We start from the raw sequence: 15,177 nt of genomic DNA on the forward strand, positions 1-15,177 counted from the left end.
TGGAGGATACACTCCTGAACTGCTCTGTGCCCACCCAATTTCTCACTCTTTCAGAGATTTCCCCAGCAGGGGTGGAACAGGATGAGGTTTAAGGTCCTTCCAACCCAAACCAGTCTGGGATTCTGTGACAAAGTGGAAAAAGAGGTGTCCTCTGGATGGTCAGAGGCTGGGAGAAGGCCCCATTTGTGGTGGTGCTGTGCCCCAAGGGCAGGGCACAGCCAGCAGCAGAAGGACTGGGACCCTCTGCTCTGGAGCAGCCAGAGCAGTCCAGGAATAAGGAGCAACTTGTATTTTCACAGTCCATTAATTCCTTGGCTTCTTTGTTGAGACCACAGCAAAGAGCTAATTACTGCAGTGGCGTGGTGGGCATGGGGAGTGGTCGTGAGCTTCTGAGAAAAACTGCTTGGGCTGGGAAAAAGTCTTGAGACATCAAGATTTTCCTCAAAGCACAGACAGATTTTTGCCCAAAATGCTGCTTGCAAACTCTGTGAGGACAGGGAGAACCCCAGCCTGGAGGTCCTGGCCTGCCCCATGCCAGAGCAGGGATTGCAGCTCTGGCTGAACACGCTGCCCACATATCCCCTGGATTTTATGCTGGTTTCTCAATTCCTCCCATCGCTCAGGACACTCAGCTCAGCTGAGTGTCCTGACCCCTTCTCACAGAGGAAATGTCACTGTCAGAAAGGCCAAGCTCTGGCTCTGAGCAGCTGATCCCCAGTGTGGGGCTCCCACTGGAAGTGCGGGAATGGCTCTGAGCCTCTGATCCAAAACACGGAGAACAGAAACCTAAATGTACCCAACAACAACAGCAACATTTAACACAGACAGCAATTCCCAACAGGTATCTCCTCTTCACTAAAAACACAATGGACAATCTCTACTTTGAATTCAGAGAACCAGCACTTTTTGCTGGCCAGAAATAAAAATAATAATAAAAATCTCACATTTACCTGTGAAGTTCCTATTTCACCTGTCAGTCAGCTCACTGGAACCAGCTCTGGATCTCTGGGGCACAGACTCCACTGTGGAGTTGGAGGGAGCTCAGAGCCCATCCAGTGCCACCCCTGCCATGGCAGGGACACCTTCCACTATCCCAGGCTGCTCCAAGCCCATCCAGCCTGGCCTGGGACACTTCCAGGGATGGGGAGCCCACAACCTCCCCAACCCCTTTGGGCAAAAGGCATTTGATAGATCACATCAGATCAGATTAATTTAAATACCAACACTCCACACACCACAACAGCCATGTAATTTCTTTACAGACTGAGCACAACAAAGTCTACCAAGGGTTAAAAAAAAATCTCCTAATTTTTTTTTTGGTGGTCTTTGGGTACAGAATCTCTTATAATAAGACTATTTGTATTCATACTGGCAGAGTAAACACTACATGTTCATGCCCAGGCAGCTCTGTGCTTGTAATTTCAGCAAGAACAGAGCGACGTCCCTGAGGGACTTTGCTATTTCCCCAGCCACCATCCACTCAAACGCTGAATGAGAGCAGGGAAAGAGAGAAAGATGATGGCACAAGGCTCCCCAGCAGCCTCAGCATGCACTGGGAGTGCAGGGAATAGCTCATTCCGCCTTTAATTAGACCAGTTCAAACATTTCTCCTCAAGTCCAGCAGAAGACAAGGCCGCAGCGACCCCACAGCCGCCATCAGGGGCCATTTGCAAAAATCCTACTCCAAAGCTTCCCCCTGACGAGATCCATGCAGGAAATGGTGAGGAAAACTGCTTCCTTGCATCGCTACCCTGATGGCTTTGAACACAGCCTTTGTAAACCTGAAGCTGTGTATTTAGGAAAATATGGCTCAATTACACCAAGACAAAAAATAAACGATACCATCACTTAGAACTGTTCAAATTCCAAATTACTTTAGAACATTCACTTACTAATTCCCACAAAAATAACCACCACATCTTCTAGTGGCTCTCTTTACTCTGCAGCCATTCCAAAGGTGCAATTTTTGCCTTCCTAATGGGAAGACCCCCTCACCTAAACCCACCACAACAGCAAAGCCTCATCCTGCTCGAGCTCCAGGAGTGACTCTGCCATGCCCAACATCAGCTCGTTGCAACTCTTGAGTAAATCCTGCTCTAGAGTGGGAGGTTCCACACACCTTGATACAAACTGTGTAGGGAGGATGGAATGGAAGCATAAAATACATTTTTCTGCAGTTGTTTTTTGGGGTTTTTTTTAGCAAATGAAAATATTTCTATTTAGTCTTGTAAAACACATTTTGCTCAAACACAAACCCCAGTTACCTGGAACAGCTGAATGAGCATTTTTTAATTATAAAGGAAGCCCAGCATAGGCACAGGTTTGAAATGGAATCATCATTTACTATGGAAGTTAAAATACCCATTGTAGGGAATGCATTAATTTTTAATGAAACAAAAATCTCATTTTCAAGAGTGAGATTTCATCTGTGAAAGGCTGAATGAATAGATTTTGTGCCTGGCTGGTAAATTTTCATTACAATTGTCAAACCCAGCCCAAAGCACAAGGCCTTTTGGGGCACAGAGGTAGAAGCAGCACGAAAGGAAGTGGCACTTGCCTCATTTCCTCCTGGCAGCCTGTTCATTTGCACCAGCTGGCCCTGGTCATCCAGCACCAGCTCCGTGTAGGTCAGGATGTCCGAGGGCAGCGGCGCCGGCGGCAGGAACGCGTGGTCGTTCATGGAATTCCACAGCTTGATCAAAGACTGGGGATGGCAAGAGAAACCCTCCTTAAGAATGTCACTCTCAAATATTTATGTTCAATCCCCTCCAGCGTGGTACTGCCAACAGAATTTGGGATTATTCCCAGCTTGGTGTTCCCAGCAGGACACCCTGAAATGTCCCTCTGGGGGTATCACCTGCTTTGGGATTTGAATCATGGAACAGGTTCCCCCAAAGTGAAATTTGAATGAGGTGGTTCAGGATAGAAGCAGCAGACCAGAAACACCATCTAGGAAGGGCAGATGGCAAGGTGGGAAAACAAAGAAATGGCAGCAAGAAAGAGGAGATGGTTCATCCTTCAGCTTCTACTGTTTGACTCATTAATGGAACTCCAGCAGCAGTTTATCCTAATTTCATTCCAAGTAGATTCAATCCATAGCTGAAGGTCCCTGGGGACCCCTGGCAGCCACTCCACGCCCCTGGTTCCCCTGACAATCAGGATGGCAAAGGGAAGAGCAACAAGAAGAGCCTAAAGAATACTCACCTGCCTGAACATCTCAGGAATGTCATAGACATATGATGTCCCCAAAGTCTGTGCCTGGAACCTCTTGGACTGCAGCAGGTCTTTGGTCACGTAGGGAGTGTTGATCAGCATCCCGTGGAGTGGTCCCTGCTTATCTCCATATGCCTGGAACATGATCTGCAGGACAAACCACAGCCAAACCCTGCTTAATCCACAGGTTCTGTACACCAGCTGAGCCAGCTCTTAGCAAAAATCTCCAGGCTACTCCAGGCTGCTTGTCCCTGTCCTCTGCAAGGCTGCTCGTGCTGGCACAGCCTGGCACCCCCTGCTCCACCGCGCATCGCTGCCCTTTGGAGACACCTCAGGAGCGCCACTGCCCCACCCCGTTCGGAGCACAGAGCACATCCCCAGCACAAAGCCAGGCCTGAGAGGAGCTCCTGCTCCCCAGCAGCTGCCCTGACACCGTGTCTGTGCCGACGGATGGCGAGAGCTGGGAGCAGCCGGGAGAACTCTGTTATTTATGGAGCGGGATCCGCGGCTGCGCCCGCCAGCCGGGTCAAGACTTGCATATGTCATTGGGCTTGAAGTTTTGATATTGTAAGTTTAAAAGATTTTCCCAGAGTAGCAACATGAATTATCAACTGCTGTGCTTCACGGCACTATATATTCCAGGCAGGCAGGATTTGGAAGGGAAGCTTTTCAATGGAGAAATGGGAGGAGATAAAAAAAGGGATAAAAACACCTTAAACAGCCCCAACACTGCTTCACAGGGACACACCTGGCAGGAGGGACATGATTAGGATGTATTTAACACAATTTATCTAATTGCAGAGAAATTAATTGAAGAATTACAAAAAAATCAGTAAAGCTGATTTTTACTTTTAGATCAAATCAGCAGTTTATGCTCTCTTCAGTCTGCAGAAACATTAATTGGGGAGGCAGTTTCTTTAATGGGAGAAGCATTTGTTCAGGGTAATGAGCGTTTGTGACAATGCCTGTCTTGGGATCTGTCAGGATCTACATTTGGAAATTCTCCTTAAATCTCTGGAGAGCTCCACAACAGCTCTGTAAGGAACTGGAGAAGTCTGTGCTGAGCATCACCACTCATCACTACTGAGAAACAAGAAATAAGGGTCTTTCTCTCACCATGAAGCCACCTTCCCACTCTTCAGAAGTCATGAAAGTACCCAGCACATCAGTAATATTTGAATTTTTAAAAAAGACTTCTCTAAGTTTAAAAGAGCCCTCTGAAAACACAAGGAAAAACATCCACATATCTGAACTCACCCTATAAACCTCCATCATGAGGGGAAAGGTTCCTAAAAATATCAGGTTTTGGTTTTTTTTACTAGAACCTGCTTTAATATTCTGGAAAACAAATCAAATTTAATACTGGAAAAGTTGCTAAAGCCACACACTCCCACATGAGCCCATTCCCCAAGCTTTAAATAACGAAGCTCATCAGTTGAGAGTTCACTTGTGACCTTCACAAGTGACTGACCCAACTCAAGGGTTAAGCTGAGCTGCTAGAGATTATTAAAATGTTCTTTTCTTCTCTCATCTCCCCTCAAAGGCAGGAGTGAGGTAAAGCACACTGACACTATCTGTGCTGGGATCTCAGAGCTGGATGGACTCCACGGCCAGCAGCTCGCTGGAAAAATTAAATGGAAAAAGGGGGAGAAAGGTGACTCAGCACTTTGTGCTCTACATTCACAGTGCCCAAGTGATTTATTCTGCTGCTTCTCTTGCCTGGCAGAGAGATGATTACAGAGGGAGATGTAAACATTCCTCTATTTAAATATTTCCCATGCATCCCATGCTCCATGGATTTTAGCATATGTAGGTATTTCAGTTAACCACGCTGTTCCTGCACCATGGGAAAGAGAAATACCACAACAGCCACAACCATTACAAAAGAGTCCATTACACTTCATAAAAGTGATATAAAAGTGATTCCATAATTTTACATCATCCTACCCAGGTCATTCCTTATATCTTTAGAATTTAAAGGACACGTTCACAGATTTTCTTCTATCTACTCAGGAAGATGTATAATTAATAATATTTTTTATTACAACCTAGAGGATGAGCATCAGCAGTGATTCCTCTTCTAGTACTTTTCTGAGCACTCTGAGGGAAACTCTTTGGAAAACCAGCTGCCCAAACAATTGAGGGCGTGTACAAAACAACCAGAAAACTCGACTGACTTAACTGATCACATTTGCTGCTGCAAATTTATTTTCCCCCTGTCCTTCCTTTGGCTAAGTCGAATGGCAATTCTGTGTTACATTTTAAAGCAGATTTCAGGGCTCATAGCTACCTGGTCTAGTGGAAGGTGTCCATGCCCATGGCAGGGGGTTGGAATGGGATGAGCTTTAAGGTGCCTTCCAACCCAAAGCAGTCTGTGGTTACCTGCAAGCACCACATCCCACACGAGAGCTCCCCAGGGGTCACGCGTCCCCTTCCCAACGCTCCCGCCCAGCTGCGGCCCCGCGGGGACGTACCTGTCCCGTTCTGGAGTCCGTCACCTCCTTGTACAGGCTGATGTCCAGGTAGTATCCCGACTCGTTGGTGAGGAAGAGGCGGATGGGAATTGCCTTCCCCGTGGGCGTCAGGCGGATGTTGATCTTCAGCTCGGCCTGGAGGACGCGCAGCTTCCAGAGGCGGCTCCCGTAGCGCATCACCATGGAGCGCACCGACTCCTCGATCTGGAGCAGGGAAAAGCCTTCCTCAGCACTCCTGGGCCATGGGAGGTGGCCCTGCCCGTGCCAGGGTTGCAGTGAGATGGGCTTTAAGGGCCCTTCCAACCCAAACCATTCCGGGATTCCTTCTGGATCCATCACCGCTCCGTGTGCCTCCCACCCCACTGCTCCCAGGGGATGAAGGATCACCACACATCAGCACGTGCCAATGCTGCTACAGGACCTTGGTGACCTTCCCCTCCTCATCCTAAGCCTTGAGACAGGCAGGAACTCCACCTGGGGACCACTGATGTAGCAGGACAGCGCTGGATTCACATCCCTGTTTCCTCACGGCACACAGAACCACAGAATTGGGAAGTTGGAAAAGACCTTGAAGATCATCCAGCCCAAGCACCACAGCCCAGCCCAGGGAGCTCTGCCTCCCCTGCACAGGCATCACACCTGGGAACTACAGAGTCCAGACAAGCCAAACCCTTGGCAAGCAGCTCTGCGGGCCTTGTATGCACAATAATCACATTTCACTGCCTGCACGGAGCTTTAAATCAACAAAGCAATTACCACTTGGAGCTGGGCCTTCTGCTCTTCTATTAAACTTTATAAAATACCACCCTGGGCAAAGTGCATATTAAAAGAAGGCAATTTATAGGCTGGGTTAAACATTTTTCCCCAAAAAGAGTCTCTTTTGCACAGCAGCTCAAGGAAAAGTCATGGTTTGCATCTGAGGGCAGCCCAACTTCCAGGGTTGAATATTCCAGCTTCTTCTGAACTTCCTGGGAACCAACGGCTCTGGACACGCCGGGAAAGGTTCGTTCAAAAGGGATTTAAGCCACCAATTTTTAATCATGATTTAAAAGTCAGCCAGCAAGAGAGAGTTATTTTGATACCCAATTCATCTTTTTAAACTTTCAGCTGTTCTCTTCAGGAAAGGTCAGCTCTCATCTTTGGGTACCCATGAACTGAATGCTGATTTCCAGCTAAATTCAGCCTGGACTTGGGACTTGCTTTGTGGTGATTCTGCTAACCACAAACATCCTTTATGCCTGAACACTTTCATTTGTCCATCTACCAAGTTTAACATTCATTTATTTAGAACGTTCATCTCTGTGGTTTTGTATCAGAGACTGAAAATGAGGCACTTTTGTAACTCAATTTACAAATTCTTTTTAAGCTCCTAATTTATCTCATGTTTTATTTGGATGGAATCTGAACTTTTGTAAAAAACAGAAGAGCATTTACATCTGCTTCCTTATTAAAACTATTTACCTCAAACACACAATGAAAAAACAGGTTTAGTTTCAAACACAAAACATATTTCTAATAATTGCCCCTCAGTTCACACAGAGGAGCTGAGCTGCACAACCAAACAGCTTTAGACTGCCAGAGGCAGGGTTGGATGGGATACTGCAAAGAAATTCCTGACTGTGAGGGTGGGGAGGCCCTGGAAAAGGCTGCTCCTTCCCTGGAAGTGTTAAAGGCCAGGCTGGATGGGGCTTGGAGCAACCTGGGACAGTGGAAGGTGTCGGGGTTGGAATAGGATGAGTTTTAGGGGTCCTTCCACCCCAAACCATTCCACGATTGTGTGATCCTATGAACAAAAGGCCATTCAGTTCTGACAAGCAAAGCCCTGGAAAGACAACCAGCCCCGAGCTGGGCAGGAGCTCCCACCTTGGAGGGGTCCATGATGACGGTGGGCACGAAGTTGAGGAAGATGTGGTTGCAGTCCGTGCGCACGTTGGTGTTGTTGAAGGCCACCTCCAGCTCATCCATGGCCTCCAGCAGCAAACGCTCTCCCTCGTTCTGCAGGTACTCAAAGGAGGCTTCCTGCCAGAGATTGCCAACAAATCACTGACTTTGTACTCACAAACCACCGCCCGAGAACGCGAGGTTTGGAAAACTGCACGAGGATCTGATGGAGAGAACAGAACCCTTGGGTGCCGCTGGATGCACGGCCCTGGAGCAGATCCATCCCCAGCACAGTGCTCCCAGTGCCTGGATCCCAACCTGGCTGCCTCCAGCTCAGAGTAAATCTGAAACCAAACAGGGCAAGCCACTGCTGCCTCAAAATCTAAGGATTTATGACTCTCCTCTCGGGCCCCTGAAAAATCTCCCTGGAGCACAGGAATACCAGGACTTCCAAGGAATGGCTCTGCAGAGCAGCACCAGCAAGGAGAGGGCACAACCCCCAGCCCTCCACATGGGGAATGCTCAGTTTTGGACCCTGCAGATCCCTAGGATGACGCTGGGTTTCACTCACTGCCTTGGAAAGGGACAAACTCACCTTGGTCACCAGGTCCGAGTGCCTTATGATGGCCCTGACGAAGAACCTGTAGTCTGTCACCTCTGTGCCCACCTCCACCTTGGCTGCCCCCAGGTAGAGGTGCATTTTGTGGTTGGCACAGGGGATGGCCGTGAGGTCGAAGTTCCTCATGCGGTTCAGCTCCAGCTGGAAGGCCAGGGCCGGCTCCAGGTGCCGGTAAATCCGGTCCTCCTCGAACTGCAGGGCCACGGACACAGGGGAGGGTGGGGAAGAGAGCATTGGAAAGGTGAAGCACTCGGGGCAAGAACTCAACAGCCCCCCTTATGAAACTGCATATTTAATTCAAACTCTAAAAATTCAAACAGATCCAACCCAGACTTTTCTACCACATGCAGACACTGGGAGCTGTGAAATTGCTGAAGCGCTGAGAGCATAATACAAATTACAGGACAGCAAATTCTCAAGCTCACTCCCCTCAAAAAGCCCCTTTTTTCCACAGAAACCAGAAGGTTTTGTCCTGATTCTCAGTAGTAATCACTGAATGAAAGAAGGATAAAGCCAACACTTGGAGAACAGTATTATAAATATCCAACTCACCTTATCCCGGGCACGGAACGTGAAGAACTTTGGGAATTCCCTCTGTTTGAAAATAAAAAGAGCAGTGTTAGTCCTCCCCAAGCAAGCATCAATGTCACCAGAGTGCTCTCAGGCCACTCCTGAGGCAGCACCACAGCACAGGAGGTGACACAAGCTGTTCCCAGCCACTTTTTCAATATCACAAAGGTGGTGGAAAATCAAGTCACCTTTGAGACAGCAGAGGCAGCTCAAACCTGCCCTCATTAATGCAAAAGAGGCTACTTGATTGGCTTTAGATCATTATCGTCAGTTATTAACAACACAGAAGTGTCCATACAGTTTTGGGAAACTTTTTCTAGTTCTCTTATGATTAGCATTCCTGTGGAAATGTCTGGAGTGATATGAACACTCTGTTATAGATGCAGATGTACACAGAACAATGATCTCATTCTACAGCTCTCTTCATACCATTACTGCCAGAAATACTCTCTTCCCAAGGAAAACTGGGAGTTGTAATCAAACAACTTTATTCTCCTGTATGGAACAGCAAAAACATGACAAAAAACCCCATATGCCACTCAGTTTTCTCTGGTTTTCTGTTGCATAGATAAAACCCTGGCAGAGCCCTGAGAGTTTTTTGAAATATTGTACAAATCTTAGATGAAGAGGGAAAGCCTAGACAGCATCCTGTCCCTCCACTTCCATGCAGGCAAATCCATGCCCTGCTCTGGAATTCCACTTTTACTGGGCAGAGCTTTGGGCAGTGATTTGCACCACATGAGAACACTGCTGCCTGTGCTGAAGGTGACCTGAAGGGACACACACAACTTGCCAGAACTGTCTTACTAAGCAAAAAAAACAGGGAATCTGACCTGGAGTCACTGAATTTCTGGCTCACATTCCATTATCCATGAAAGATGAACAACCCCAGCTGGAGGGAGTGCGACAGCCAGTGACACTGTGCAAGCCACCACTGAGCAACACAGATTTTAAGGCTGAAAATGCTATTCTAGTCAGTCATCTTCCTTCCCTCCTAGGTAAAACAGCCCCCAAACATCACCTGACGACTCTCAGTTGAGCAAAACAACTTGGGTTTGCCTGGAAACTCTTCCAAAATAAGCAGTGGTGCAAAAAATGCTGCCTAAAAATTCAGGCTTACCCAATATATCCACTGTCTGCGAGCCTCATCTAAGAAACAACCTCTTCCATGTTTCCTCACTTTTCCCAATCCCTCCTACCTGTCCTCCTCTGCATGCTGCCAGCTTCTCCCACCATCTCCATGCTCATTCCACCACTAATGGAATTGCTTCCAAGGCACCTCACTGGTGTGGTGGACAAATATCATAATTAGATGTGCACACACACAAAAATCCTCAGTGCTCTGGTACCAAAATCCAAAAGAGTGCTCCATTTCCTAGGCAGAAGAATTATACCCCTGCTGTGTTCTAATCAACCAACCATCATCAAGACAATCAAAATAATTTGCCTAAATTAGCCAATCAAGACACCCTGCAAACTGCAGAATGCGAAAAGCTACACCAGAAATCATCAGAGTTGATTATTATACTAATAATCATGTTAAAAACCTAATGAGATGAGGAAATTGGAAGCTTGCTGGAGCAACTCTCTATTACCTCAACATGCTGGGAACTAATTATATAGACTGTAATTAAAACAAAAACAAACCCAAGCCCAGGCCCTGGCTAAGTTAATAGTTGGTCCAGTAATGAAGGGGCTGGGATAGCAGACAGTAATAAAGAGTGACAGAGCAGCTCCCAGAGGTGCTCCACAAACTTTGTAGCCAGATGACACCACACTGAGGATCCAGGGAGAGCTGGGGATGGTTCCTTCTGTTCTGTGCCTCCTTCCTGACCTCTGACACCTCCCACAGCACTCACTCAGTAACTCTGATTTTTCATTCCCCCAGTACCCATTCTGGTCTCTAAAACTTCCTTTCTCAAACCTAAAGTCTAGAATTTCTTGATCACTGTCCCAAAAAAACTCTCCACAAAATCCAGTTTCCTAAGCCATTGACTGACACCTCTGTACCTGTACTGTGAGCAACAATTCCCACGTGGTGACTCCCACGTTGGTTCAAACACTATTTTTTGCTGATTTACAAACAAGTCTTCCTTCAAAAACATTCCTAGACCAGCTGTGTTGAGCACAGGGTGAATTTCTTGCACTTCAAAGGCTCCTGATAACTTCCAGAGTGGAAAAGTAGATACCCAAGAGATAAAAATCTGGTTTATGCCTTACATGGCCACCTAAACCAAGCCTCACCGATGCCCAGGCCCTGGGGAAAGAAGTAATTCTCAGCAGTAAGAGCATCAAACATTCCCCACATCACAAAACCACTCTGCAAAATCTAACAAGTCCCTTCAGTGATTGCTCCAAGGTATTTTAAAATCAGCAAGAAGCCGAAAGAAATCACCACATTCCATAAGAAACACAAAGGTTTCACTGACAGTTGCACTTTAGAACAGAAGACAACACCGAGACACAAGGAAATCTTTATCAGTGTGGCTTCCTGAGCTCAGCCAGGTGACGAGGGACACTCAGAGCCTCAGCAGCCCCTCTGAATGCCACGGGCCCAGGCTGGGTTTGTGGTCAGATGTTCAAATAAATACTTCAACACTTCACTTTGACACCAGTGTGGGCATTAAATGCCTGCCTGAGATCCAAATGAGAAGCCCAGAGCCCCCTGGGTGTCTCCTGGCCTCACAGCAGGAATGCCACCGTGCTCCAGGCCCTTTTTACTTACATGGAATCTCTGATCCACCTCATAGTTGACCTGTTTCCTGAAGTCCTTACAAACGAAACATACACACATAGGAAGAAAAAAAAAAAGCAGAAGACAGCTAGCAATTAGGATTAAAATCAAAAATTAATTAATTAATTCAAGAATACAAGAGGCATCAAGATTGTTTACAATTGTAAATTAATTTTCTTAAGCGAATTCATGAAAACCATCTCGAGTTTGAGAGGACAAAAACAGTGAAGAGAGAAGTAAATACAGTAAATACAGCATTCAATTTGGGGAACAAACATGTCAGATGCCAATGGTATAATGAGCTAGAAACCAAAGAGCATCAGGAGAGATATGGAAATACCTTTTGTGCTACAAGGAAAGTCAGCCTCCGAATGCCATGTTCGATCAGGACTGATTTCTGCAAAAAACAAGGGTGGAAACTGGTGACTGGATTGAAAAAGAACAGACTAAAAGCATGCTGAAATCTTCTACAGAGTGAAAAAGCCCTGCAGATCCTCCTACCTCTGAGTTCCTGCTCCCCTTCAGCCTCCTTGGAGCGAGGATTTCCCACCTGAAGCTCCTTTAGCAGCATAAATACCCAAATCCCTTCCACCTGAGCAGGTAAATAACCAAATCCCAGAGCAGTGAATTCCAGCTGAGCCTGGCTAAGCAGGAATGCACAAGAGTCACACCCAAATCTTGCAGGAAATATCCTCCTTCATTTGCCAAGATTGCTTTTTGAGGAGAGCACGGTGTCCATGTGGCAAGGTCGTGGAAAATGAGTTTTAAAGGAGCTAAACCACAGAAGCATGAAGCTCATCCTTGCCTTTGGCACAGTGAGCTCATGGATAACCCAGCCCAAAGCACACATCCAGGCTCTCAGCCTGGAGAAGGCTTTGGGGGCCCTCACTGTGACCTCCTAGGGCGTTAAAATAGAAGGGAGAGGAGTTTTTGTATGGGCAGAAAGGAACACGACAATTAGATGGACAAAGGTTAGATGGGATGTCAGGTAGGGCCTTAAGGTCCCTTCCATCCTGAGATTCCAAGATTCCACATTGCAAAGGTGATACAAGTCAGATGTCAATTATTTTTTTCCAACACATCACAGAATATCCATTCTGGTTGCTTCTTCCTCACATTCCCCTAAGCCCCCTCTCAGGGGAGTGCTGCCAGCAGCATTTGCCACACCACTGATCCTTCAAAGTGTTAAGGTCTCATCATTCTCCCCTTTCTCAAACTTTCCTCCTTCCTCCTCCCTCTTCAAAAGCAAAGAACACAAAAAGGAGCAACAACTCAGCTCAAGCAGGAAAAAGCCAGCCCCTCTCGGCACAGACTGTGATGTTTCACTAAGGTTAAGCCCTTTGAAAATGAGCAGCAGTGACTATATTCATGGCAAGAGGAAGAAAATAACTTTAATAATGCCATGATTTAAAAAGCAAAAATTGTTATTGCTTTTAAAATTCCACAAGTGGCAGACAATAACAGCAGAGCAACAGGATTCTGATTACATGGTAATAATGTGGGTCTCCCAGCAAGGCCACAGCTATTACAGAGCGATTAGCCATCAGCACCTGGAGAAACTCCATTTCCACTGACTGCCTCAATCTCCTCCACAAGTCATTTACAAGTATATGATCCTAATTTCTATTAAAAAAACCACACACAACATGCTGGGACTAGAAGATTATTTGGACAATTTGGATCAACCTATTTGATAGTTTAATGTGGTTTTGGATTTTTTTTAATTTTTTTTTTTTTAATATATTTTATTTCTTTCCTTTTATCCCCTCCCATAAAACGCCTGGAGCATGATCAAGCAGATGAAAAGCAGAACTAGTTTTAATTCTTAGATTTGATTGTTTTCCTTGTTTAAAGAGACAGGAAGCTGCTGAAGCCACGTAGATGCCAGTCCCATTTTGGATCCCCTGATTTCTGCAGGGTATGTTCCCACTTCCCAGGCTGAGAAATTGGAGGTGCTCTTTCAGTGCTCCCAAAACCAGCAATCCCAGTTCCTGTGGGTATACTCAGCTCCCCAAACTGCTGGAGTTCTCCACACCACCAGAAAAGCAGGTGCAGGCAGAGCACAGAGTGGACACAAGGAGGCTGCTCCCAACCCAGGCTGTCTCACAACTGACCCAGCACTCACATCTGGGACTCTAAAGTGTATCCCACACTTAGGAAGGAGCCACTGAACATGACAAATAATTCCTCCTCAGGCCAGGAATGTCGTATTAAGGTGGATGCTCCAGCATGCTAACAAGGGCAATAAATTTTAATTGCATTCAGACTATGGTGATACACAAATACAGGACATTTTAATGTCATTTCACAAGGTTCTGCTGCTCATACAACAACTTTATCACCAGGAAAGGGACAGAACACATTTTTCAGAGCATGTGGAGACAGTTACTGAAGATTGACCTGATGTGCTTAAAACCTTCCAAGTATTTCATCCCATCAAAAATTAAAGGGAAGAAGCCCTGAGCTGACAGATCAGAAGGAGGAACAATGACCTGGTGGTCTCAGGAAGGTGCAGCTACACCCAGTCAAAGAAACAGAATGGGATAAATTAAGGATGTAACTGCAGCACGTTTGTTCTGAAATCAAACAAAAACCTCCCCAACCTTGGGAACATCCAGACTTTTCCCAGTCCTGCACAAGACCAGAGAGGCAGAGGGGGATGCAGGGGCCTTACCTTGCTCTGGGTGAACTCCCTGAACATGGCAGCCAGGCCGTCGTCGTCGACGTCGCTGTCGGTTTTGATGGCCACGTTGAGGATGTGGATGGGCTCCTCCCGGGCACTCTGCAAGGACAAGGGAATATTGCCCATGGATAAATAACTGACAACTCAGCACCTGCCAGTCCTCACAACAGGCTCCCTAAATGCAGCTTTAAAGCAGAGATGCTCTGGGGGAAATGACCTCAGTGGAGCACTGGGAAAACTCTGAGGGAAATCGAAACAGCCTCATAAATCTGCAATTTCACAGAAGTCAATGTCCACAAACATCAAACAGGAGCCTCCTTTGGAAAATCCGAGTCTGAGGACGAGACAGGGCACAGGGTCCGGGCTTCCCTTTACCAGATGCAGCACAAGGACAGTAGAGAATTTCGGCATCAAGGAGAGCAATTAAATTAATCAAAGTGTAGGGGCAAAACAATGTGAGTTTTCATACCTACAACAGCATGAAATAATGTGGAAACATCAATTCCATTAGAGCTCCAAGCAATTACAAATTCAGCCTTCAGGAGCCTGTGATTAACTGGGAAAAACTGAATCTGGACAGGAAATCACCTTGGTGAGGTGTGGGGGATGTAAAAAGAGGGATCTGAGGGCATTAAGGTTGACAGTAATATTCTGGAAAAGGCTACAGTGCTTACACCCATCAGGATCAGTGGAAAACAAAGCCCTGTTCTGGACACAGGCTACATTCCAGCAGAGCTTCCCACTCTTGTGGAGCAGCTACCTGTGTCTCCAAGGGAAACTGGACTTGCATCCCTACGGATTAGGGACCACCTGCTTCCTCTGCACCTGCTCTCCACATCACTGCAAAAACTGAGCAGCTCCACTCAGCTTTTCCTCCCCAAAACAGTTCCAAGAGGTAGAGCAGAAGGAAGAATCAGGATTTAAGGAGGCTGGGAAGGGTGTAAGACAGAAAACATGGCAAGTCAGACATAGGACAAAGACAGCTGAAGATGCAGTTCAACAT

The 15,177-nt window shown here is 46.6% G+C and overlaps 1 protein-coding gene across 1 annotated transcript in view; it reads right to left on the reverse strand.

Annotated features, from left to right (window-relative positions):
* Window positions 1–15,177, reverse strand: part of ACACA (acetyl-CoA carboxylase alpha) — a 97,196-nt gene that overhangs the window by 35,998 nt on the left and 46,021 nt on the right. Inside the window, 9 exon segments of the mRNA XM_086859362.1 lie at window positions 2,558–2,704; window positions 3,205–3,360; window positions 5,688–5,891; window positions 7,551–7,706; window positions 8,164–8,379; window positions 8,740–8,781; window positions 11,483–11,527; window positions 11,832–11,888; window positions 14,166–14,273. Of these exon segments, the coding sequence (XP_086715488.1) occupies window positions 2,558–2,704; window positions 3,205–3,360; window positions 5,688–5,891; window positions 7,551–7,706; window positions 8,164–8,379; window positions 8,740–8,781; window positions 11,483–11,527; window positions 11,832–11,888; window positions 14,166–14,273 (1,131 nt within the window).

Source organism: Cyanistes caeruleus, chromosome 21, assembly GCF_971803275.1.
Source record: "Cyanistes caeruleus chromosome 21, bCyaCae1.hap1.1, whole genome shotgun sequence".
In the NCBI taxonomy this organism is placed as follows: Eukaryota; Metazoa; Chordata; class Aves; order Passeriformes; family Paridae; genus Cyanistes; species Cyanistes caeruleus.